Source organism: Aristolochia californica, unplaced genomic scaffold (genome assembly GCF_029961685.1).
Source record: "Aristolochia californica isolate CCGP_79_NKW_82.1479 unplaced genomic scaffold, dmAriCali1.0.hap1 SCAF_4, whole genome shotgun sequence".
Lineage (NCBI taxonomy): Eukaryota > Viridiplantae > Streptophyta > Magnoliopsida > Piperales > Aristolochiaceae > Aristolochia > Aristolochia californica.
The window spans coordinates 47,657,335-47,681,321 of NW_027182103.1; the positions used below are offsets into that span (position 1 = coordinate 47,657,335).

General features: G+C 38.5%; 4 protein-coding genes across 5 annotated transcripts; 3 read left to right on the plus strand and 1 right to left on the minus strand.

The window, feature by feature from the left end:
* The first annotated feature begins 1,832 nt into the window (after positions 1-1,832).
* LOC137962025 (thioredoxin F2, chloroplastic-like) lies at positions 1,833-4,891 on the plus strand. Its single transcript, XM_068808725.1, has 3 exons — positions 1,833-2,244; positions 4,404-4,503; positions 4,619-4,891. The coding sequence occupies exons 1-3, from the start codon at positions 1,955-1,957 to the stop codon at positions 4,751-4,753; spliced, it is 525 nt and encodes a 174-aa protein (XP_068664826.1). The 5' UTR covers positions 1,833-1,954; the 3' UTR covers positions 4,754-4,891.
* Positions 4,892-7,425: 2,534 nt separating this feature from the next.
* Positions 7,426-8,869, minus strand: LOC137962787 (probable UDP-arabinopyranose mutase 5). The gene has a single exon (XM_068809858.1). The coding sequence runs from the start codon at positions 8,792-8,794 to the stop codon at positions 7,727-7,729; it is 1,068 nt and encodes a 355-aa protein (XP_068665959.1). The 5' UTR covers positions 8,795-8,869; the 3' UTR covers positions 7,426-7,726.
* A 6,217-nt stretch (positions 8,870-15,086) lies between these two features.
* On the plus strand, positions 15,087-17,188 carry LOC137963769 (uncharacterized). Its single transcript, XM_068810963.1, has 2 exons — positions 15,087-15,658; positions 16,561-17,188. The coding sequence occupies exons 1-2, from the start codon at positions 15,212-15,214 to the stop codon at positions 16,621-16,623; spliced, it is 510 nt and encodes a 169-aa protein (XP_068667064.1). The 5' UTR covers positions 15,087-15,211; the 3' UTR covers positions 16,624-17,188.
* Positions 17,189-19,509: 2,321 nt separating this feature from the next.
* Positions 19,510-23,516, plus strand: LOC137962683 (biotin carboxyl carrier protein of acetyl-CoA carboxylase, chloroplastic-like). Of its 2 annotated transcripts, XM_068809693.1 has the most exons (7): positions 19,513-19,877; positions 20,505-20,558; positions 20,658-20,812; positions 20,923-21,214; positions 21,902-21,973; positions 22,972-23,037; positions 23,176-23,516. In XM_068809693.1, exons 1-7 carry the CDS (start codon positions 19,737-19,739, stop codon positions 23,197-23,199), a joined length of 804 nt encoding a protein of 267 aa, XP_068665794.1. In that variant the 5' UTR covers positions 19,513-19,736; the 3' UTR covers positions 23,200-23,516. The 2 variants fall into 2 exon arrangements, with proteins under 2 accessions (XP_068665795.1, XP_068665794.1); XM_068809694.1 differs by lacking the exon at positions 20,505-20,558 and having other exon boundaries at positions 19,510-19,877; positions 20,616-20,812.
* Positions 23,517-23,987: the final 471 nt, after the last annotated feature.

The following is a 23,987-nucleotide window of genomic DNA, read 5'->3' on the forward strand; positions in this document are numbered from 1 at the left end:
CCAAAGCTTGGTAAGTCCGCGTATAAAAATTAAAAAAATGAACTGACATCCAACATGTAATGTCTATGTTAATTTATGGAGTCTTCTTTTGCTGCTCTGTGCTTATATTGCAGTCATGAATTAGAAGTGAGATGTGGTTAGAACCAGCTCATGTTCTTGTAACAGTTATATCCCTTTAAAGAGTGTCTTTTGGATGGGTATACTTGATGAAAAACATTGTATAAGAGGTATTAGAAACATATTTTTGCCGTCTTAAAGTCTTGTATTTGGTTTGAAAAACTGAATTACATTTATATTTGATTGAAATAAAGATAAAACAATTGTAATAACATCTTAATACTCTGTGCCAAGAGACTACTTATCCTAAATATTTCATCAGGATTTACTGAATATTTATAACATGGTTAAGAACAAACAAGCTTTATTTGGTTACTATTGTTTGTTTGTATGTGATTCAGTCTTGTTGTGGGATGAAAGCAAACTATAAGTAGGGATTATTGCTCAAAAGCTAATAGATTGATTTTGCTTTTAACTAGGTTTGAAGTTGTTTCGATATGCTTGAAATCCATATTTAGTAGTTCTAAAATGGTTTGTTAGTTATTTACCCATTCATCATTCGTGTGAAAAATCGTATATGTGAGTCTATGTGTGTGTGGAGAAGAGAGAGGAGGTTATCTACTTTACATGGATTGAATTTTTAATAAATCTGTTAGTTCTTGTCGAACTACATTGCAGTTCTTCTTTACCATAACTTGTGTAGTTGTAATGGAAATGCAATAGGAATGTTATCGAGATTGTGTAAGTATTTATGGTACAAAACTTATTTAGTATTTCAATTGCATCTCTTATAGTAAAAAACTATACTTAACTTACCTAGGCAAGTACGTGAAAAATAATTGGTGGCAGGAGGGTTAGTGGGTACTAACAATCATGTAAACACTTACTAGAGTCATTTTTGTTTCCTGTCGAGAATAATTTTTTATGTCTTATCTTTGTATTTTTTGTAACACAGTCTATGCATTATCTATGCCCGACTCTTTTTGACTATTTGAAACAAAAGATAAACTCTCAATAGGTTCAGTTTTAAATATTCGTGATTGTATATAAATAGAGTCCATAACATGAGTAATGAGATTTTCATCCTTTAATTTTGTAACACACACTCTATGCACTATCTATGTATGACTCTTTTTAATTACTTGGAAAATGAAAGAGAAACTCTCAGCTGGTTCAGTTAAAAATGTTTGTGATTGTATATAAATAGACTATGTAACATGATTAATAAGATTTTCTCCCTTTGTTAAAGATTATTTATTTTCCTAGTGTGGTAGTTGTTAGGATGATAAGATGAATCTTATTTCATAAGGTTTTTATAAGCATTTTTTGAAATTAACCTAACTCCAAGTTCCATACAATTCTATATAGATTAACACATTAATTATATCCAAATAAATCGAATATATATATATATATATATGAGAATTGGTTAAAACAAATTTTATTTTAAAAATCCAAAAAACGAATTATGAGGGAAAAGAGTTGCTATTAGGCCTTAGCATTTTGTGTCTCCAAACCCCGCGTGCGTTATGATTGTAACGGAACTGAATCGACACGTGAGCCTCATTATTACATCCCATAAAAACCGTCCAAGATTCTCACTGTCCACATCCACGTGGCATTTACTTGTAGGAACAGACAGAGACCACGTGGTATCTTATGGCTCTCAGCCCCAGCCGCCTCAGAAATATCTCCCTTTTTTAATTAAAAAATATTTTATTTTGTTTAATATTTATATTCATTTTTATGTGGTTCATGCCGAAACTGAAAGGGTATGTAATGCCGAAACTGATTCGAACGCAGTTCACTGCTTCAATTCGGACATTTGGATCTCGATTTCTGAAGTTTAGACGGACCTCCGATTGAAGCCGGCGGCGACCCTTTTCCACGCTCGATAATGGCGCTTCAGATGTCTCTGACACCCCCTTCCCTTCGTTCTGCCACTTCGGCTTCCTGGTCTTCGGCGTCATCGACGTCATTAGCATTGCCCGATCATCTCCGGAGATCTGGGAACCGGGGTGGTGGAGTTTCCACGAGTGCGGTGCGGAGGGGGATGAAGGTGCGTTCGAGTTTGGAGACGGCTGGCGCTGTCTTAGGGCAGGTTACGGAGGTGAACCAGGATAGTTTCTGGCCGATCGTTGAAGCTGCGGGGGAGAAGGTCGTTGTACTTGATATGTACACCCAGTGGTATGCGTCTTTCCCATCCTTGTTCTTTATCATTCTTGATTCTTGTCATCTCCCTTTTCCTGGCTTGGACTTGAGATAAACGGAAATAATGGGAATGGGAATTGTTCTTAGTAACTAGTTTGGACGTTTTTTGTGTAGATTGCCGTGTATGAGTTTTTTCAAAGGAAAATCGGTAACGTTTTGGTGGTCGATCAGTAAAGATCCAATTCATGGACGTATTACTGCTGCCGGCGAATTTCTTGGTGAAAAGGAATTTGGTTAATTTGTGAGGCGAAACGATCAGATTCAGTTACTGTTCTTTAATCTTAAGGTTGGAGGCGGAAGCCCGTTCTTATTATTAAATTCGTAGCGTCTAGGTAATAACAAATGGTGAGAGTGAATACTCGTGCTTCATAAGATAAACTGACTACCTCAAGAGGCAAAGGGAGAGAAAATAAAATGAAAAAAAGAAGAAGAAAGAAAAACAAGGTAATAATTGGAGAAGTGAGCTGTTGTTTTGCAATGCCTCATTAGCTAGCGGATATCCATTCAGTTCTTTCTAGGTGTGCTACAACGACCATGAAGAGAAAAGCAGGGATGTTTGAATCTTCTCCATGAGGCAACTAGCCTTTGACATGAAATAAGAAATATGAAAACCTGTAGTAGTTAGCTTTAGCACTGTAATAGGTAACTTGTGTCCGATTGATTTTCCGGGTGCTCAGTCCGTTGTATGCCCACTTCTGACCCTCAAACCTAGTTTTCTTGGGTAGTGCTTTCTGTTATGACAGGAATCAGGACCCATTGACAACCAACTGTAGTTATCAATCTATAGTCACAGCTCTTTAGGCATCAGCATCCACCATGGAGATACAGTTAAGATCTTGAATCCAATAGCATTGAACTTTGGTGCTTGTCAGTCAAATGTGGTCACCTTTCAGCTGAACAAGCTTAAAAAGAAAAGCAATTTAACAAGGTCAAGCCTAGTTAAATGGCTTGTGCAGAGAAGGAAAGCTTTGGGTGTGTAGTTAAAATGTTAGCCACAAGTCGCAGATGCCAGCTCAAGAGGTAACCAGCTGCGGAAATTGTGGAGCTCTGTATTTCATGGCTATATAACAGGATGCAAACAGGTGTCATAAAGATAAGAGGAGTCTAAGTAAGGACACTATACAAGAAGGATGTGCAGCAGTGTTTGCAGTGCATTCTGGCAACTAGCTGCTAAATTAGCGCTTGACACTTTATGGCCCTTCCACTTTCTTGTGGTTTTGCAAAAGAATTATCAAGATATTGAGGTGAATGAGTACTGACTAGTGCAAGAGTAACAGGTATCAACAAGTTGTCAGTATCAATTTCTTGCTGTGTATACCCTTTTGTTCAATCGGTCACTGTCTTGCTGTAAGTTATATCAATCAAAAGATGTCCAAGCACATATGCAACAGTTATACTGTTTATAGTTGTGTTTCTTATTGGATTGAGCACTACTTTGACCTGAAACTATCCTATTAATCAGGTTCAGATTCCATGAGAATGTTATTTTCTCTGACAGGGTTTGTCAGTTCTTTGGGGTAGTGGAACCTTCTGACAGCCTTTCCTCAAGGAAATTTTATGCAACCTTGTGTCTCTATTGAAACACAGAGACCTTCAGATAGTCCTCAAATTCAAACTAAAGTCTTTTATCCGGGAAAAGTCAGATCCTCAATGTTCAAAAGGAACTGAAGTATATTTGTGGCCAAAGTGATATGTTTGGCTCAGACATGATATAGTTTGCTCTGCTGCACAGAATTTCTAAATATTTTCTTTTTAAATTATTTAAATAGTTTGTGGGTTTGTGGTTTCATGTAGTCAGATAAGATTCACTAATTTATACACACCAAGAGGACCAATGTGATAGTGTTAGAAAAGAAGACCACCGGCCTCTCAATCTTGTCTCTCTTTCTTTCTTTCTTTTTCTTATTTTGCTTGGAACCAACTGAGAACACAATTTAATTGCTCACTGGAAAAGCCTTGAATATTATGCAGTTTCTGATTCTATAGGAAAAAATGGAACTCTTTTTTAATGCTATCCATTGACACTCTAAAAAAGGACCCAAAAAAAAAAAAAGATTCATATTGAGCGGATTTAGTACATCCTAAATGAGTGTGTGTGGTGTTGTAATGGCTTAATTTCCTTCTTGATAGTGCAGGTGTGGCCCTTGCAAAGTAATAGCTCCAAAGTTTCAGGAGTTGTCTAAGAAGTACTCAGACGTTGTCTTTCTTAAGCTTGACTGCAATCAAGACAACAAGGTTGGTCATGTGCTCCCTTTGTTCTGTTTCAAAGTTTGTTGCATGTTCCTCTCTCTCTCTCTCTCTCTCCCTCCCTGCCCAAAGCTTTGACCTGTTTATTCATTTATTATTGCAGACGTTGGCAAAAGAATTGGGGATAAGAGTGGTGCCCACCTTTAAAATTCTCAAGGATGGCAAGGTTGTAAAAGAAGTAACAGGAGCTAAACTTGATGATCTGATATTTGCAATTGAGACTGTTAAATCTGGTTGACACTCTTCTAGCAGCTAGAAATAATTACTTGTTACATTCCCTGATCATCATCACCCAAATGCTCATAATTATGTGTACCAGTGAGCACTACTTGTATAATTGTTTCAGCTGACATGCTAAGAATCTGGTATGGTATCACCAAGTTCAGTTATAAAGATAATGCGGCAGAAAGCAACAAAACCTTGAATATAACTAAGTTGCTGAAATTGACCTCACCTGCTTGATAGATATGCTTGTAGGCAGATTCTGCAACAGGGGAGGATCTTTGGTGCATCTGGGTTGGCCCCCACTATTGCTGTATTTTCCACACTCTTGCAAAGTCTAGTGTCATTTTTCTGCATATTCCTTTTCAGCATATGGAAAGAAAAGAAAATGGTTCAAGTGTTAATATCTGTTTCAAAGAGAGAATATTCCGTAAGTATATACTGAAGATACTTGGTTAGTAAATACTGTTTCATTCAAAAGGTTAAGACTTTCATAACAAGAAAAGAAGTGCATCAACAAAGTCAAAATACAAGGTGAATTTGTGGAATGATCAGACAAGGTGCAATGGGTGAACCTGGAGCAACTCCTTCCCGACCTATGATTCTGAAGTCTTTGGCCTCTCAGCAAAATCCATTATCATGTTCTCCAAACTGTTGACCGGCTTCCTGTGGTAAGAAGTACGAGGTGGAGCTAAGAGAAGTCAAATATACCGTCTTTTAGCATGTGATATCTTCTCTATACAACTATATTGAGAATGTTGAGGATTAATTTCTACGGTAACTTGCTGGAATTCTGAATTAGGTGCATTTGAGGGTTTGAACTTTTTGTTTGTTTTGGTGCACACAAAATGATGGGAGATTTTGATGATCTCCAATGGTAATTTCAGAAACAGGGGCATTTTCACTTGTTTTCCTCCATGTTCAATCTCATTTGTAGATTCTCGTCCTGTATCTTGAGATAATCTTCGTGTAGAAGGAAGGTTTTTAACTCCTGAGAACTTTCCTGAGCGTCTGGACAGCGTTGCATCGCATCTTGAGCTAAAAGGATATCATGATTGCCTTATTAATCTTGATGGGCAAAGATTGAGGACTGTCTCAATATTTGTGAATGAATTTAGCCGCCGAGTCCACAAATACACATGAGAATTCTTAACCCTTAGTATATAAACTCCAACAGGAAAACTTGAATGGAAGTGAAGAATTGAATTGAACTTAAATTGAATTGATTTAATTTCAACTCATCTTTGGGTGTTAGTGGAGATAAGTTCAAGTGCATTAGAAAACAAATTCCAGTATTAGTGCCCCAAATGAAAAGTATAATATAAAGAAAAGAATGAGTAACATTTTATAATATACTTAAATAGAATATATACCTAAATAGATAATTAACCAAAATAAAATGAGTTATAAATGATTTAATATGTAGTATTAGAATATATTAATATCTTAATTAATGAAAAATTATATTATATTACTTAAAGATTATAATTTATTATAAATTAAAACAATAATTACATGTGACTAGAATAAATTATTTAAAATAAATAAAAAAGTTAAAAATAACATAAGTGAATATAATAAATAAATAAAATATTTTTTAATAACATAAGATATAGTTTAACATTAAAACTTACTATTTTAATATAAAATAAAAAATACATAATAAATAAATAAATGTATTAATTTATCAATAATATAATATATATTTTACATATTATTAATTAATAATATATTTAAAAAATAAAAAACTAATTATATAATTAATTGGATAATTAAACCAATTATGACGATGGTTTAATTTTTCCTAACTTAGGAAAAATTAAACATTGTCTTCCTCAGCGGCGGGCCAACGTGCAACGGCGACGCTCTGATGGTACGCCAAGAGGGAGAAAAGAGGGAGGTTGAGAGAGAAGAGAAGTGAGGAGGCCGAGCCTCTCGACCTTCGTTGTTCGAGAGGGAGAGGAGGGAGGAAGGTCGACTGGGTGGGGGGGGGGAGAGGCCGAGAAAGCAGAGAAGCCAGGAGGCTGAGAGGCTCGGCTTCACGTGCTTTGCGATGGAGGTCGAGAGGGAGGAAGGCCGACGGGGGTGGGGGAAGAGGGAGGAGAAAAAAAAACTTTGCTAAAGGATTGCGGGGGGAGAGGGGAAGGAGCAACGCGCTTCAATCGGTTGAATTGCAAAATAGGTATGAATCAGTTTTCCCATATTTTTGCCTGAGCGAATGAAATGGTGTAATCTCACTTTAATATAATTCATTTTACACTAATGCCATTATTTAATGAACTAAGTAACGCGGGGTAAATTCATTCCACTTCATTGTGGACTAACCTCGATAAATCACTTGATTTTGCATCATGGTGACAAATTATAAAACTTTCCATAATATGAAGTCTCAAACTTTCTTATAGAAATTTCCACTCGGAATGGTGGAAATACTTTGTGCCTGAAATTTTATATTTATTATCTGTTGACCTTGAATACAAATGTCATATATATCTCTTTCTAAGGGAGGAACAATCTCAAATTATTACTCATTTTAATCTAAAGTTAGTTGTGATGATTCAAGGTTAATATCTATAAGAGTTTGAAGAATCCCCTAATCCAGAGACCCATGCAAATCAAAGTGGCTACCTCTGCCCCTACAAATTTCGAATTTGCCGGGATCGAAAAGCTGAAGAACTTCTGAAACACTTGAACGTAGAAAACCATTTAAAAGCCAATAAAAAGTGAAAACATCAGGAAGTTAACCAGCTCAACCAATGCCTGTCTAATTCTGAGTACCCAACTAATGCCTGGACAAAATCATGCAAAACCAAACATCTAGACCTTATTGGTGGCTAATAAGTAAGATCCCAAACACAACCTGATCCCGCAGTTGCTCCAAAAACATGGTAAACAACAAGAAGCAATTCAATAAGAGAGCATTTCTTGGTGGCTAATAAATTTTCGGAGAATATAACAGTGTCAACAGAGACGAGTCCATTTCAGATGCTTAAATAGGCTTAGACGTAACGTTCTTCCATAGTGTGATCCACTCAACCATGGCATTTGCCGCTCGCTCAAATACAGGGTCCACTTGTCCCAACCGGTCCTTCACAAGTCCTGCTATCTCAATCACACATTGCTCTGCCGTGACTGCAGTTCGCGGCAGCCGTACTGACCGGAAGAAGGGTACAACTTCCTCAATCAGTTTCACTCCCTCCCATTCCCGTTTCAGACTCTGTAATACATCACAGCCTTCTTCCTTGTCCCTCCAAACATAGGGCAATCCACTCTTGACACCAAGCCCCAAGTGATCACACACAACCTTTGCACACATGCCGCACCATATGTCCTCCATTGTTTCCCATCTCTTCTTCCCTTCACCTGATAGCCAGAAACCGGGGACCATTGCAGGGCCCACCACCTCTCTCTTGAACCCAATATTGATTCCACTGACAGGCATCATTGCACCCACTGGCACCGTTAATACAGCATCTACATACCGAGAATTCCGTTCTCTAGGTTTTACAAGTTGAGTTGGGGCATCATAGTCTGCTAAATTAAGCCAAAGTCCACTTGATAATGCACATTCCACCCCATGACGGAGACTGAAAGGGTATCCTCGAACAAAATCTGCACCTTCCCGATATGGATCGTAGAGTGTGTTAAAGAAAAAGGGTGTAGCTGGGGAAGAAAGATTTATAATATGCTGAGCTACAGGATCCACCAGCTGACCCTTGTCATCCCTTGCTGGAACACAATCATCATCAAATGCAACAATATACTTCTTGCAGGAGATTAGGTACCCAAAGTATCGGCACAAGTAACCAGAAAAACTGAGAGAAGATGATACAGAGCCCAAAATTTGGTCCATATCAGATTTGGTGTACAAATTGTAGTTGAAGCCAGTTGGAATTTTGAGGTCTTCTTTGAGGTCAGGATCTTTAATGATTATGAGGTGGAATCTGGAAAAGAATACTCGCCATTCTTCCAAGAAGATGCTGAGGTCAGGCCGGAGGGCAGCAATCACAATATCAACATCTTCATCCTTGGCAATCAGAGACATCTTTGAGGCCATAAGAAAGTTACAGATTAACTAATTCTCTTCTCTCAGTGGTGTCTAAAATTTCCAACCAATGCACAAAGTGGTTCTCTTCTGAAATTAGAGCTTCAGAATTTCTCCGAATACCCTATAGGAAATGGTTTCAGAATGTCAGAAATATCTGGAGACAGTAGTACAGAAATTTGGAAGTGGCTAGTACATGAATGACCCTTACTGGTGGGGAGGACGGGTGTGCTAATATGCTGGATATTACTACCAGTAGCCATGAACATCCTCAGAACTCCCTCATTAAGTTTCTCAGCACTCAATGTTTTCTGCCCATCAATGGAACCATAGCAGTCAGCAATTCAGACATGATTTGGTGGAGAGTTTGCAAAAAACATAGCATCTCAATAAATATGGAAAACACAGGGAAATATCAATTGTCATCATTTCAGGGGGGGGGGGGGGGGGGGTAATGCATTTTGAAAATGCAGTGAAAAGTGAAAGTGAATTACTTTTTTGTGTTAGTGTACGCAATGAAAAAAATAGATAGGGAGAGGGACCAAGGCAAGAGGGTGCGAGGGAGAGAGCCATGAGTGAAAGTGAAATCACAGGGTAAGGAGAAGGATTTCACTTTCACTTGTTTCTCTTAAGAATGAGTGGAAGTGAAATACCTAGGTAATTCACTTTCACCCCCATGAAAACGCACACTAACGCGTTTTGCCTAGTGAAAATGAATTCACTTTCACAGCACACTAACAGGCCATCCTTCTATAAAATATCTTCCTCAAAGCGTAAAAGAGAAAAGCAAAAAATACTTGTAATTTTTAATGTAAGGTATAACAGCCGACACCAAAAAGAAAGCCAATATAAGTAGTAATATAGGGAAATTTTCCTGACAAATATTTAACATATAGCTCAGCTATTACTTTGTGCAAAATGATGAACATTTAATTTCCACAAAAATTGCCATCTATTCTTGAAATACCCACCTCAAGTTCTTATTCTATAGATAGTATACTGAAACATACGTTTTCCTTTAAACTGTTAGAAATCTCTGAATTAACTCAAGACCCTCTCTGATAATGATCAGGTCTGACTAGAACAAATATAGCTGCCCGAATGATGACTATGGTTCCACACAAGTTAGTTGAACTGTTTCTGCTGCAGGTTGCATTACATTGGGGGTGAGGCCTGTCAATAAGTATTTTGCCCCTTACCTGCTTCAATCTGGCTTCACCCTCCAACCCTAGCACAGCCCCTGTGTTTTCATTTCTGCTGGCACACTCAAGACAAAGAAAGCACTCAGAATCTATCAGATAGCTTATGTATGCACTTGGAATTTGATAGGAACCTGAAGAGCTTCTAATGTTCTTCCTTCTTTGAAGGCTAGGAACATCATTATAGATCTCATTCCTTCCTTCCTACTCCTTTTTTTTTTATGAAGATGTATTTTATTAAAAAGAAGGAAGAGAAAACAACAAAACTACAAAAGCGGAGGGCTTCCTTCCTTCCTACTCCTCACTCTGCCATATCCTTACATCATACAGAAACTCAGGAAAACCTTACTAGGAAAGCTTGAGGACGTATGCGGTTCAAAAGCAACCAAATACCAGGCATTTTCTGGTGTGCATGTAATCAACATTTAAGAAAAAAAGTTGAGGTGCCTCAGAAGTGAGATTTAGCTAGTGCAACCAAGTTGTCTGAAGCAGTTTGTTTGTAACAATTTCATCAACCAATTGACTAGTATGTCTCCCAATGAGATCTTATTGTGCCATCCCCCTTTGCCAGGTGTGAAGAGGACAAGCGCCAATAAGCAATATAAGGACAAGTGTTTATTCCCACTATAAGGAGACTACAGATTCACACTGGCCTGCTATTTAAAGTCTCATCTTCATTGGTTGAGGGGTTCACAAGAAACAAATGAAAAAGAAGAAAATAATTGAAGTCCTGCCTTTTTCACATATTTTATTTTGAGAGGAATTTCACGATTTTTTATTTATTTTTAATGGTGTGTTTGGACCCTGTAATGTCTGTACCGTTACATTGACACATTACAGACAGGTATTATGGACAATATAAAACGTGGAATACCCAATATGTATCAGGTTTCGGGAAATCCTCTAAGTATTGGGTTTCTGTAATGCCGAACCTTGGTCCTATATGCTAGAAGACTCTAGACAGGATAAAGAAGTGCACACATGCACAACTAAAAATTCAGAACTTGTCAGTAAGGGGTAAACAGTAGCTATGATGCAACTCGTTCAGCTATCCTACAGTAATGGACTTCTTTAGGTTTAACTGCTAATCAATAAAAACAGGAAAATAAGTTTGTTGCATCGAGATAACTCAAAATAAAAGAGGAAATGGAACATCTTTGAGAACAAAATTGTCCAGTATCTGTCAACATACAGAATGAGAGAAATGGACTTACTAAATTCTAACAACTCAAAATTTTTCTTTACTGTATGCTTGTTATGACCCACTATTCATAAAACTAGCTGAATGCAGGAAACCAAAAGGAAGCAAACACAAAAAGGGGCTCATTTTCTATACTTAACCTATTTCCACCAGAAATTGCACCAAGAAGCTAACCCAATATGACAAAAAACAAGCGCTTCCTAAGGAAAAAAGAAAAAGTTGAAAGCGGCAGAAAACCTAAATTGTACCAGAAATTGCACCAAAAAGCTAACCCAAGATTCTAACAAGACAAGCATTTGCTAAGGAGAAAAGAAAAACAGAAAACGGCATAAATCGTAAATTGTTAATAGACCCTTGAGGAACCACTCCCGACATTCAGAAGAAATAAAATGTCCTACTATGTGAATGACCTCAAAGTGTTTTCATGATCATATAATGAAGAGGAGTCCACAAATGCCAACTGACAACAAACAAACGAATACCCGCTCAGAAAGCAAGGTCAACCCGAACATCGACAAAGAGCAAAACCGGTCAGAGAACGAAGTCAACTCTGAATAAAACACCCGCTCAGAGAACGTAGGCAACTCTGAACATCGACAAAAAGCAACCCGGCGGAACCCATTTAGTAACTCAAAATAAACACATCATCTCCACATTAAAAATGAAAAATTCATGGGATCTTTGCACGGCCCAAATTGTTAATCTTCTATCTACAAATGGAATCAAAACATCGAAACTGAAATTCAAGAATCAAAGGGAAACTCTGCATCAACCAAAAGAGAAGCCACCTCCATAAGAACAGTGAAATCAACCAAACCACGCCCACGTATGCCAATAAAAAGATTCACCCAGAAAAAGGGGGAAAAACAACGATGAGGTAGCTAAATCAAAAGAGGGGAGAGAAAGGAAGGGAGAAAGTACCAGGAAGAGCTCCAGAAGAATCGGTTCTGGAATGTTGGAGACATGGGTTGATGTAATCGGTGTTCAAGAGTGTTCAAGAGCGCCGAGTCAATTGCGAGAGAAAGAAGTGAGAGGGGTTCCTCGTACGTTCATACCTCGAAAGCTGTCTCACCAGTCGACTGCCACCTTTGTTTTTTCCGCCAACAACGTTCAGACGTAAGACCACTTTTCCGCCTGGAAATATTAATTCTCTGCTTGTACGTCCTGGAGCACACCCACGCGGCCTTCTCTAGTTCTTCCCCCGACGGGAAAACAAAAATTCACTGCATCAGGGGCAGAGCTGATTCACTTCGCGCTGAAATCGTTCCACGATTGGAAAGTATTTGTCAAGACTAGTGAAACTCGGAACTCGGTGCCAACGGAAATTGCGATACATCCACTAGCAAAGGGTCAAATATATGACGTTAAGCCCAATCGAATTGAGAAAAAATCGAATTCAGGGCTACAATTATTTCAGCCGTCGGATCCAGCTGAGGTTAAGCCCAATTGAATTGCAAAAAAGTCGAATTTAAGATTGCAAACTGAGATAGCCATGGATCCTACAACTAAGATAGCCGTTGATTATGATGGAATGATTGAAATAGTATTTCTTATTTTTTACTTAATTATTACCAAATATATTTTATATTGTTCAAACTTATATTTCTACTTCTAATATTAAAAATGTCATTTTTATTACATCTTAATTATATAATTAATCATTTTATTGAAATCATATAGTAAAGATTTTAAAAAAAATTATATTTAAATAAAACATTTAAAAAATAAAAATATAGCTCACGAGTTTGTGAATTAAACCTTCTAAATCTCAAACTCAATTTGTTAACCTTAGCAAGCTTTACCCCTACTTGAGTTCGATTCATGATCAAGAAAAATTGACTCCAACCAAACAAGGCTTAGGGTTTAGGGGTTTAGCCGAGCTTGAACTATTTACAAACTAGCTAGATCCAATGCCACCCTTAGATATAGCTACAACTTTGATTTTATATTATTTGGGTTAGTGTATTTGAAAATTGAACATCTCATAATTTAATTTAAAAACATACAACTTGCCCTAGAAAGTAGATTTGACAAGTTTCCTTTGATGTGTATAGAAGTTGGACGTGATAGAAGGACCGATTTATATGGGAAGATAAGTGTCTATGTATATATTAAGTATATATAATCCCTTGATGACATGAAACAACATTTGTCAGCCTCAGAAGGTCTAAATAATTAATTTATTTATGGCGTCTGTTTTGTGGAGTCACACATCCATGTTGCTCATTCAATCAAGCATTATTAGATAAGGCCACATTTAAAGAATCTGAAAAAAGTCAGTCGACGTTGGTGGACTAGACGCAACAACTCTCATCCATTCTAACCCCATCGCATTTGTCCCCTCTCTGCTGCTTCGGTTTTCAATGCATCTGAAGCTCTTTATCTCAAACCAGTGGGCCTCAAATCATGCTTTGATTTACATATGGCACGCCTCAATTAAGCCTACACGCTGAGTGGTTGAGTCGCACTCTTGCCTTCTTTTATTTTATTACTCAAGTGGAAGAGTGAGAAAGCGACCACCCGCTTTATAAGTCATTTTGGTCTGGGTTTTAGACGTAACTTCGTATTATAGCATGTGCTTATATGGGTTTTAAACCGGATTGGTGTCAGCGGGACCATCCAAAACGAATGCGAAAGCGTTGCCGTCGGAGTGGTTGATTGAACTTTGAAGAATGAGGCGGTACAACGGTTCTAAGTAACTGTATCAAACTCCTGAGAGTACGCAGCACGAGAGGACGGTAGAGGGGGCCACGGCGTTCGCTACAGACCAAAAGTGGCTCCCATCTGTGCGTTCCATCGCACCAATCATCGCGGGCATTGCGTGGAGACAGCTGGCGGAAAAAGATATCTGTCTGATGTCACAAGAAACTTTTCCAAGTTTATCATCTATTCACCCAGAGGGCCGGCCGTTTCTCCATATCTCGGCCCAGTCTCGCGGGAATTATCCGAGAAATCGTCCCACGGGGTCTGCGGTGAGCGCTTCTTACAACTCACCGCTAAGATAAATGACCGAAAGGTCACGGTAGGTATTCATCATGGCCTCTTAGCTGCGAGAATGAAGATTTGGTATTATTAAACTTAGAAGCAGCTGTTTCATGGGACCCACTTGAAATTATGCGAAGACAAAATTATAATGACCGGGCACCCAACCATGCCCCCAGCCCTTGTCTCCTCCCTTCACATGCCATGCTTCTCCCCCCCCTCTCTCTCTCTCTCTCTCTCTCTCTCTCTCTCTCTCTCAATCATGAACCGCTTTCTTCCCTCTCTTTCTCGCTTTTCGGGGATCTCTGAACCCCGAAATCTACTTCCGGTTCAGTGAAACCACAGAAACACAGGTACTCGTCAGATTTGCTTTTTGACTTTTTCCCCAATGCTTGTGAAATAGCTCTCCATCCGTGGGATCACTGAAAACGGTTTCCGGGAAAGAAAATTCCGTTACTCGTTCGGGCGGGAAAAAGTGTTATCGCCAAAGCTGGCATTGCTTCCACAGTGCTTGACATTCACGTGGCAGTGACTTGTATATGTAGGAAAAAAAGAATATTATAGAACGGTGGGCGGATCGGTTTTGGTTTGGATCGGGCCCAGACGAATACCCGGGTCGGGCGGCGAACTGACGATGCAATGATAAATATTAAAGAATGTGGACACGGTAATCTGCACCATTCATCGCTGTCCCCAGAAAAAAAAGTCCAAGGAAATCTACGGTCCTACAGAGAGTTGTACAAACGAACAAAAAATCGAAAGTAGACAAGATGCTCGACTCCGTTGCGCGAATTCTCGTTTTGTTCACAAATCGAGGAATTGGAAAATTACGAAAATAAGAGGGAGGGAAGGAAGAAACAGCAAGAGAGACAGAGTGGAAGCGACCCCACTCACCACCCTCCAATTATTGTTTATTCCACCTCTTGCGTCTTACAGCCCTCTCGCTGCCAGCCCGATCCCTGGTTTCTCTCTCTTCTCTTGCCGCTCAGCCCTCACTACATCATCTCCTCTCCTCCCTTTCTCCTGCTTCCTCCCTCTCTAAAGGAAATGTTGCCCTTCTCTCTCCTCTTCCTCTTTCTCCTCGCGCCATCGTTGTCTGCCCCTTCTTCTTCTTCTTCCGGGACTTCCTTTTCTTCCATATATGATGTGCTGAAATCTCAAGGCTTGCCAATGGGGCTGCTGCCCAAGGGCATCAAGGACTTCGTAGTGGACGAGAAGGGGCACTTCGAGGTCCACCTCGACCGCTCCTGCAATGCGAAATTCGAGAACGAGGTCCACTACGAGCGGAACGTCTCCGGCGACATCAGCTACGGGCAGATCGGGGCGATGTCGGGGATTTCCGCGCAGGAGCTGTTTCTCTGGTTTCCGGTCAAGGGCATCCGAGTCGACATTCCCAGCTCTGGCATCATTTACTTCGACGTTGGAGTTATTTTCAAGCAGTTCTCGCTCTCCCTCTTTGAGACGCCCCCCGATTGCAAAGTGACCGATCCCCCGGTTAGGATCGTTTTCTTCTTCTTCTTCTTCATCTTTTACTGATTTTCTCTCTGTTTCTTCTTCTGGTTACTTGATTTGGATTCGCTTTGTTTTGCTCGAGTTGAGGAGGCTGTTTTTTAGTTGGCGGACTGCACACTGATCTGGACTATTACGTGGCGGTCTTCTTTTTATAACGGAACACTTGCGATTAAGAGAGTCGAAATTGTTGGAACTACTCTGTTTTTGGAGTTGGTTGACTTGAGATGAACTATCGTCTTCTTCTTTTTAAAAAATTAAAAATAATGGAAGATCTCATGTTTCTAGTGTATGATCCTTTTTAGCTGATTTTTTTTTTCTGTGATGATTTCCTTTGGCTTATGAATAATTATGCAATCTTTTCTGTTTGCGACTAGTGCTTGTCGCAGTTGCGGTTGACTTATTTTTTTATTTTCAGTGAGATTTTTTTTTTTGGTCAGTGTACGCCACTCTCTTTTTTTTTTTGCAGGAGGAAATTCTGAAATTCTGTTTTAAAGGCATTGACTTTCTTAATTTCGTATTTAGTTATTGTTGTTGTTGTTGTTATTTGTTGTCACTTTTACGTTGTGCCGAATATCTTGTCTGTTATCTACTGCTTAGAAGATGGTAATTCTATCGTTCCTTAGAAGATTCAATCGACTGAGAAAGAGTGAGGATGAGCTGTAAATACATATACACCGATTACAAATTAATAGCAATCGTCTTAAATATGTAATTCTCATTGAAGGATTTCTTATTGATGACTACACGTAAGGAACTCCACGATCAAATGCTCTTACCTTAACCAACCTTTGTGATTGTAGTCTAGTGAGCTGAACTTTTGGCGATCTTCCTTGCAAGAGACCCAGTGTTAAATTATCCTGATATCGTTGTACGGCTAATTGCAGGGTCAATTGGTAGAACTACAGAACGATCAGCTTCATGGAGATCTCCTAAGGGCCACTGCGTGAACATTAAGGAAGGGTATCAATTTTTCGATGGTGTGTGCTTACATTAGAGTGCAGACTAGTGAATGAGCGCATTGAGGCATGCGGGAGAATTTTGACCTCAGGAAATGGGACGACCAATTCAACACGGAAAGAGCAAGAAAGGGCTGAAGTGGGCAGAGTTGTAATCTCAGATCGGGGTGATTTTGGATGGTAATTCTGTTAAAAGTATGTTGGTGGGTTGGTTGTTCGTTTCGATCTTTCATATATACATATATATCTATAATGGTGATGGTCTGTGAAAAGAAGTTCAATATGTTTTTCGCTGTTAGTAAGAGGTGGAGTTGCTGATTGCTGGATCGAGTCTTTCTGTATATGCGGGAATCGTCTGTTCTTATGTATTAATATGTCTGTTCTTGTCTTAGATTGAAGTACAAAGCACAACTCATCTAATCATGAAAGCAACGCAAAGGCTTCACTTCCTTGTTCTTTGATCTTTCCTTGAATTTTAGATCTGCTGAATTCAGTTATAGACAATGTACTTTACGGTTCTCTTGTGAGTGCATTAGCGGGGAATTGCTTTGTTCAAGTGCAAGGGATTTGAATCTGTTTCGTTCCATTGGCTTCTGCATGCTTGCAGTATTACCCTGTTTCCTCTGTTTCATACAGAAAAAGGGACTCTGCTCATCTTAGTCACTCCAGATTTTCCAGCATGCTTGCAGTATTGTGTGGCCTAGCATTGCCATTTTACCCAGTTTCCCCTGTTTTATGCAGAAAAGAGACTCTGTCCATGAAGTTCATCTTAATCACTGCAGAGTTCCCAGCATGATTTGCAGTATTGTGTGGCCTAGCAATTAGCTTTGCATTTTACCCAGTTTCCCCTGTTTCATACAGAAAAGAGAGTCCATGAAGATCATCTTAATCACTCCAGGATCCCCACCATTTACAAAATCTGTCAAGAGTCGTTATGGTTATTACCAAAGATGAGTTGTTCTTTTTTTGTTGATTGAGGAATGCTTGCGAAGAAGATTGAAATTGTTTTTTTTTCTTTCTGCTGTTAGGTATGATGATGACTGAAGCTCTATTGTTTGGGGGGGGGGGCATGTTTGGCGATTGTTTTGTGGGGAAGTATGTATATTGCCTTCTTAGAGTGAATTCCATGTATCATGGATTATTTTGGGTAAATTCTTTTCAGCGTATGCTTATGATTAGGTGATAAGGTGGCAATCATAGTAATAACAGAGGCATTTTCCTGAGGCTGCAAGATGAGGACATCATAACCCTGCAATGCATATCTTTCGAATATCTGGATTGAACTTAAAAAGAAAATGTAAACTCACTTACCTCTCTCAAGGGTCGATGAGAAGTACTATTGGCGCAAATAAGAAGAGAGAGAGTGAAATTTTATTTTAAATTATCGAATATGGCTTCCCAACCATACTCTTTTAGGCCTTTGAAAGTCATCCATTTTTTTTTTTTTTTTCTAAGTAAGACGTTGAACATTCTTCCCTTGGATACAGTTTGCCTCTATAATTTTTAAGGTTATGACTATAAAATCAATGCAATGTTAGTGATGCCTGTTTTTTAGGGGTAACTCATTATCTCTTTATGTGTTAGGAGTTTTTGTTTTTCAGGTGTAGAAAGTAACCTCTCTTTTGTTTATGGAAAAAAAGATGGATTTAAGAATTCGGATTTGGTTTAGCAAAGGCAATTTTTGTCTTTTCCATCGAGAAGTTTTTGAATAGATGAAACACTCTTCTTCTGGAATTTGATCCCATGGTGAGAGGTAAACTTCTTTAGTTTCCATCTATATTCTGTTTATGAATTTCTTAATGATGCTAGTAATTCGATTATTACATGCAAATGTTTAACCTTGTTTCAAATAGTTGATTAAATAGGAGTTGGAAACAAGACCTTCACAACCCAAAGGAACGAGAAAGAGTAGTAATATTTCTGCCTTTATTTTTATTTATTATTAAGACTAATATCAGAGAGGAATCTTGCCGAGACAGGGCTTGGCCAGAGGAAACCCGCCACTCCACTCCCCTCCCCTCCCCTCCCCTCCCCCAAGTCAATTCGTGGGAAATTAGATCAGCTAATTTCACCTAAAATAGTTTCCCTGTTCTCCATGACTTGGATGATTTGACATGAAACACTGAGCCGTGAACGTTATTGTCTACAAGTGTCCGGTTTTGGTAGGTTTTATGCAAATTTGAGCTTATCCCGTTAATCTGACCACAAAAACTCATGGTGGCCTACAAATTTAATCTTGTCTTACCTCGTTCATGAATTCTCCTTCCCTGGATTCTTATCCATTCTCATGATCTTAAATTTTACTTCCAAAACAGTTTTTTTTAAAAAAAAAAAAAGTAAAATCGTATCTTTTTTCTGTTGTTTTCACTTTTCAATTGGAACAAAATGTAAGGATAAAATCATAGAAGTAGTCTTATTAGACTGGGGGGAACAGATGGATCAAACGTAAGCTTCCTGTCCAGATTTAAGGCCCTGATTGGGCCCCTGTCTCTCCCCTATTCAATTGCACAACAAGAAACTCCGTCTATTGGACGGGTTATTTATTACATTCGAATTTGAAATTCTTAATTTAGAACAATAATTTATTTATATTTTTAATAACCCCTATGATGTGTGTGGACACTCTGGATTCCGGACATCATCGGGCCTTCCGTCGCTTTAACCGGGTAATCGGGTACGGTCAGCATTTACAACCCTTTTCCTACCCGTAATCCACAAATGCAGACTCGGCCACTTTGCAGTTGTATTCGTGCGAGTAACTCTTGCGTGGGCCATCCAAACCTCGTGAGCGCAGTCCTCAATGTGAAAACGCGGATCGGTCTGCCCGTCGGGATGAGTGTGCATTGTCTTTCTCACACGCCCCGGTCCACACTCTCGTCTCTCTGCTCTCTCTTTGTTTTCATCGAAACCTCAGGAGTTTTTCTTCCGGAGTTTTTCTTCCGTCGTCTCTTCTCTCCTTCTGCAGACAAAAACGGCTTCGGACTTCCCAAAACTCCCTTCCTCGTCTTCTTTTTCTTCTTTGCTTTGACAACCCAGATATCTCATCCTAGCGTTCCTACAAGCAAAAGGGCCCGTGGCTGTCTGTGTGCACTTTGAGAGGAATCATGGCATCTTCTCTGTCAGCAGCCTCGTCGGCGGTTCCTGTGACCAAGTGCTCGTCTCTTTCTTCTCAACGCCACATTCGTGGGGGGAATGTGTCTTTCCGCCTCTCTTCGAAGCCGAAGCTCTTTCTCGCTCTCTTCAAGGTAGGGTGATAATGTGACTGTTTTTATTACGTTGCCTTTTTACTTTTTTTTTGTTTTGATCATCGAAGCTATTATCTTTGCGATATTTCGTCTTTGAGATCTATCTCTCTGTTATGCATCATGGTATCATGCTTACTGTGGCCCGGACTTGCATCGGTTCTTTCTTTTGGATCTGTGAATTGTTTTCACAATTGACGCGTCTATTTAGTGGAGTTTATGTTTTCTTCTGTTGTTACCAATTTTACGTCGATTTTTTGTTTTTACAATATCTATCGTCTAATGCTGCTTCAGAAGAAGACTAGTACTTAATGAAGAACGTCAGTAAACATTTCAATTTTCATGATGAGAGTTGAGTATTCATTTTAACAAGATCATGCGTGTTTTTGCATTCGAGACCTGAAAATGAGAATCTACTCTTGGAATTCCTTATGGAAACTAGATTTTCTTAGGAATTTTTTTCATTACTTTCGCATTTTTAACGAGCATTGTTTAGTTGCAGTCGTAGTATATTTTTTGGGATAGTCTTCCATGTTGACCTGTTGTTTGGTTGTGCTTATGTGAGGTGAACTTCCACATTCTATTCCCAATTATTTGTAATACTAAAATGGTACCTACTCGACATAATAGGGATCACGGTCTAAATGGAACAGATCTGCTGTGCCAAAAGCCCAATTGAACGAGGTAAGGTTCTCTAGGATTGGAAGCTTCTTATCTGAGATTTGGATTACCGTTTTTCAGCCTTTCTGCTACATGCTTTTGGATCAATCTGCTATGTTCAAGGTTCCGGTTGATGGATCTTCAAATGCTTCTGCAACTCCTGCTACCAAGTCAGAAGCTCCCCTAGTGGAGCAAAAGGAAGTAAAAGCTGAATCGCCTCCATCACTCTCAGATGCATCGATCTCTGAATTTATGACCCAAGTTGCAAGTCTTGTCAAGTAAGGAAAATTAAAAAGTACTGGAATTTTAGATTAGTGACTATAAATTTCTGATGGACTTGTCAGTGCAAAACCCCCTTAGTATGTCTGGTCAATAATGTCTTTGTCAGGCTTGTTGACTCTCGAGATATTGTGGAATTACAACTGAAGCAACCTGACTGTGAATTAATCATCCGCAAGAAAGAAGCATTGCCTCAGCCACCATCAGAACCACCTGTTGTTGTGATGCAATCATCTGCTCCGGCCAAGCAACCACGATATATACACGAAGAACCCACTCCTCCTCCACCACCTCCAGCGCCAGCTTCAAAGGGTGCTAAGTCATCACTTCCACCTCTTAAGTGCCCCATGGCCGGAACATTTTACAGAAGCGCAGCTCCTGGGGAACCCTCATTTGTGAAGGTGACACTTTTGTTTTTTGGAAACAGTATATGCGCAGCCACATAATGGCCCTGCTAGTATATAAGGAATGTTAGGAGAGAGTGTGTTCTCTGCATAATGTGCTCAAAATGTGTTAGTGCACTTGGAAAGCATGGCTGAAATTTACTTTACCTACAGAGCGGGAGAGTGATATTCCACTCAAGAGGGTGGAATTCACTGTCTTGAGAATCTTTAAATGAGTTAAGGTGGGATTATGTCATCAAGCAAAAGGTTGTCTGTTCACACCTTTTATCTTACACTTTCCATTTACGCTTCTTAACACAAAAAGGCACATCCTTCAGATAAAACGGGTCACCTTGTAATGAACATCCACTTTCACTGTACAGTAACTACTCCCTCCTTTCCCCTTCTTCAACACCCTGTGATAGTGATAAGATATGTAAAATTGAGGATGGAGAACTCAAAGTAGGCGAGATTATCAAAAGTTGGAGAAAAAATAAACCGTTGCATATCTTACAGTTATCGCTATCTTGATACTTGTTTTGAATTTTTCACTGCCTACTTATGTTTATTCATTCTTTCATATCTAGCAAGTATTTGAGAATAGGAATTGGTGACTAGTGTGCTTAGGCTTTTAGGGAATTTAAGTGTTATATTAGAGATAGACTTTTCTTGATGCTGTAGGTTACACTGTGACATGTTTCTTAGGTTGGGGATCAAGTTAAGAAGGGCCAGGTTCTCTGCATCATTGAAGCCATGAAATTGATGAATGAAATTGAGGTAACAACTGCTACCTGTTTCTTTTCTTAATTTGAGATTTGCAAGTAAATGATTTCGTATAAACATGATAGGTCCAGTTTGTAAAGGTTGAGACAATCATGGTTGACTTAGATTATTCCTCTTTTGACATTATTCCCCTTTGAATCTGTCAACATAAAATATGCTCTTGAAACGGCTTTAATTCCATTTCTGATAATCTGTTGATGTGTTTGCACTTGACATGTTAGTCAAATGTATAAAACTGTACGATTATTACTACTTTGTTATGTTAGCTTTTGGAATCACAGTCGTGTGTTATATGTATTGGAGTACAATATTAGGTTTAGCTTTGCCCATTTCAAAGATTATTACAACTTGCTAGGTTTCCAACTCATACTGTAACTGTGTGTACATAAATGGGGACACAAATCGGAAGGTCCTACTTAAAAAAAATGTCTGGAACATCATATTTCATTCCTTTGGATTGTCTTTTTACTGAAGTCTGACTTGTAACTAAAACCTGCAAGACAAACATATTACCATTTGGAAATAACCTTAATACCATTGTATGAAACAGACTATTTACATAGCTAATTTCAAATTAGAATTCTTGCATTTAATGCTAGTTTTTCACATATTTTTATTTAAAAGACCATATTTTATAAAAACCAGCAAGCAAAAAAAAAAAAAAAAAAAACTTTTAGTTGAAAGGTTCATGTAAATCGTTGACAAATGAAAGCTTCGAATCTGCAGTTTGGGTGTTTGTGACAGTTCCTTACACTTACTATCATGTATTTCGGTAAGCTTGATTCTCTGTTCTTGTTCCTGAAAATTGCACTGGAAAAAAGAAAATGATGCTGAATATCTGAATATGTGATTAATTTGAACGGGAATGGTTTGTTTTGCATTTGATACACTTTTGACTAATTCTCTAGCAGAATTAGCTTGCTTGTTATTTATTATTTTCTCTGTAGTAGTAGAATTTGATGAGATTTGAGTGCATTTCAATCTTGTTATAGGCTGACCAATCAGGCAAAATAGTTGAGATTCTTGTGGAAGACGGCAAACCTGTCAGTGTGGACACTGTAAGTTGCAATCTCTCTTTTATTCTTTTCGACCCTTTCCAAAGGGAATGGAGATAATGTCTCAGTGTCATTTTCCATCTTTTATATCATGGGGTTGGACTTACAGTACTGAAAACTTTTGAACCACTTTGCTTGCAGCCACTGTTCATAATCGAACCCTAAAAGAAGTGTCAGCCCATAGCCGAAGAAAAATTTTCTTCCTAGACTTTATGTTACGGATTTGCTGGGAATGAATGAGATATCTAGAGGTCCTTTCCTGATCTAGAGTCGAGCTAGGATTGGATATTAATTATTCATATCTTCCTTTAAAGAGCAGTTTGCTTTTTAGTGACAATAATGGACAATTATCTGGAGGAATTTGTCCTTGTATTTAGTTCTTTTTTGCATTCAAGCTTTTAGTACAGTTTTCAGAAATTTTCTACGGAAGATTTGGATTGAATATCTTTTTGTTAATCTTTTGAAGCAGTAGCTCTTACATAGCTTCTACATTTTAAGCAGCAAATATACATGCCATTTCATTCGAGTTTTCTCTGAATTGTCACTTTTCTCCAAAGACAGTAAAGCCAAGAAAGGATGAAAGGGGGGGTTAAAAACTTAATAGATTAGTTTTCAGTGGTTTAATCCGAAAATTGACTACCTAGAAAATATCCTTAGAAGGGGGTTGATGTGTGTGGATTTATTATGGCAAAAGGTGTTTAATAAGTTATTTGTGTATTCACTACAGACCCAGGTTAGAAATTTATATCCCAAGTAGAAATATTTTTCTTAGGATACATTTTTCCAAGAAACCTTAAGATAAAATCTTATTCAATGGACCTGTTAGTACCTTTTTCTATGGAAAAAAAGAAAAAGAAAATTAATAATCAATCTCTTATATAACCATAATATTTTTTGTCAAATACAAAATTACCAAATATTACAACATATGATTAGATTCCTTTGTATACAGT

Coding starts and splice junctions, on each gene's coding strand:
- LOC137962025 (XM_068808725.1), top strand. CDS start 1,955: ATGGCGCTTCAGATGTCTCTGACACCCCCTTCCCTTCGTTCTGCCACT. Junction 2,245..4,403: donor CTTGATATGTACACCCAGTG/GTATGCGTCTTT, acceptor TTGATAGTGCAG/GTGTGGCCCTTGCAAAGTAA. Junction 4,504..4,618: donor ACTGCAATCAAGACAACAAG/GTTGGTCATGTG, acceptor TTATTATTGCAG/ACGTTGGCAAAAGAATTGGG.
- LOC137962787 (XM_068809858.1), bottom strand. CDS start 8,794: ATGGCCTCAAAGATGTCTCTGATTGCCAAGGATGAAGATGTTGATATT.
- LOC137963769 (XM_068810963.1), top strand. CDS start 15,212: ATGTTGCCCTTCTCTCTCCTCTTCCTCTTTCTCCTCGCGCCATCGTTG. Junction 15,659..16,560: donor GCAAAGTGACCGATCCCCCG/GTTAGGATCGTT, acceptor GGCTAATTGCAG/GGTCAATTGGTAGAACTACA.
- LOC137962683 (XM_068809693.1), top strand. CDS start 19,737: ATGGCATCTTCTCTGTCAGCAGCCTCGTCGGCGGTTCCTGTGACCAAG. Junction 21,215..21,901: donor GGGAACCCTCATTTGTGAAG/GTGACACTTTTG, acceptor CATGTTTCTTAG/GTTGGGGATCAAGTTAAGAA. Junction 21,974..22,971: donor AATTGATGAATGAAATTGAG/GTAACAACTGCT, acceptor ATCTTGTTATAG/GCTGACCAATCAGGCAAAAT.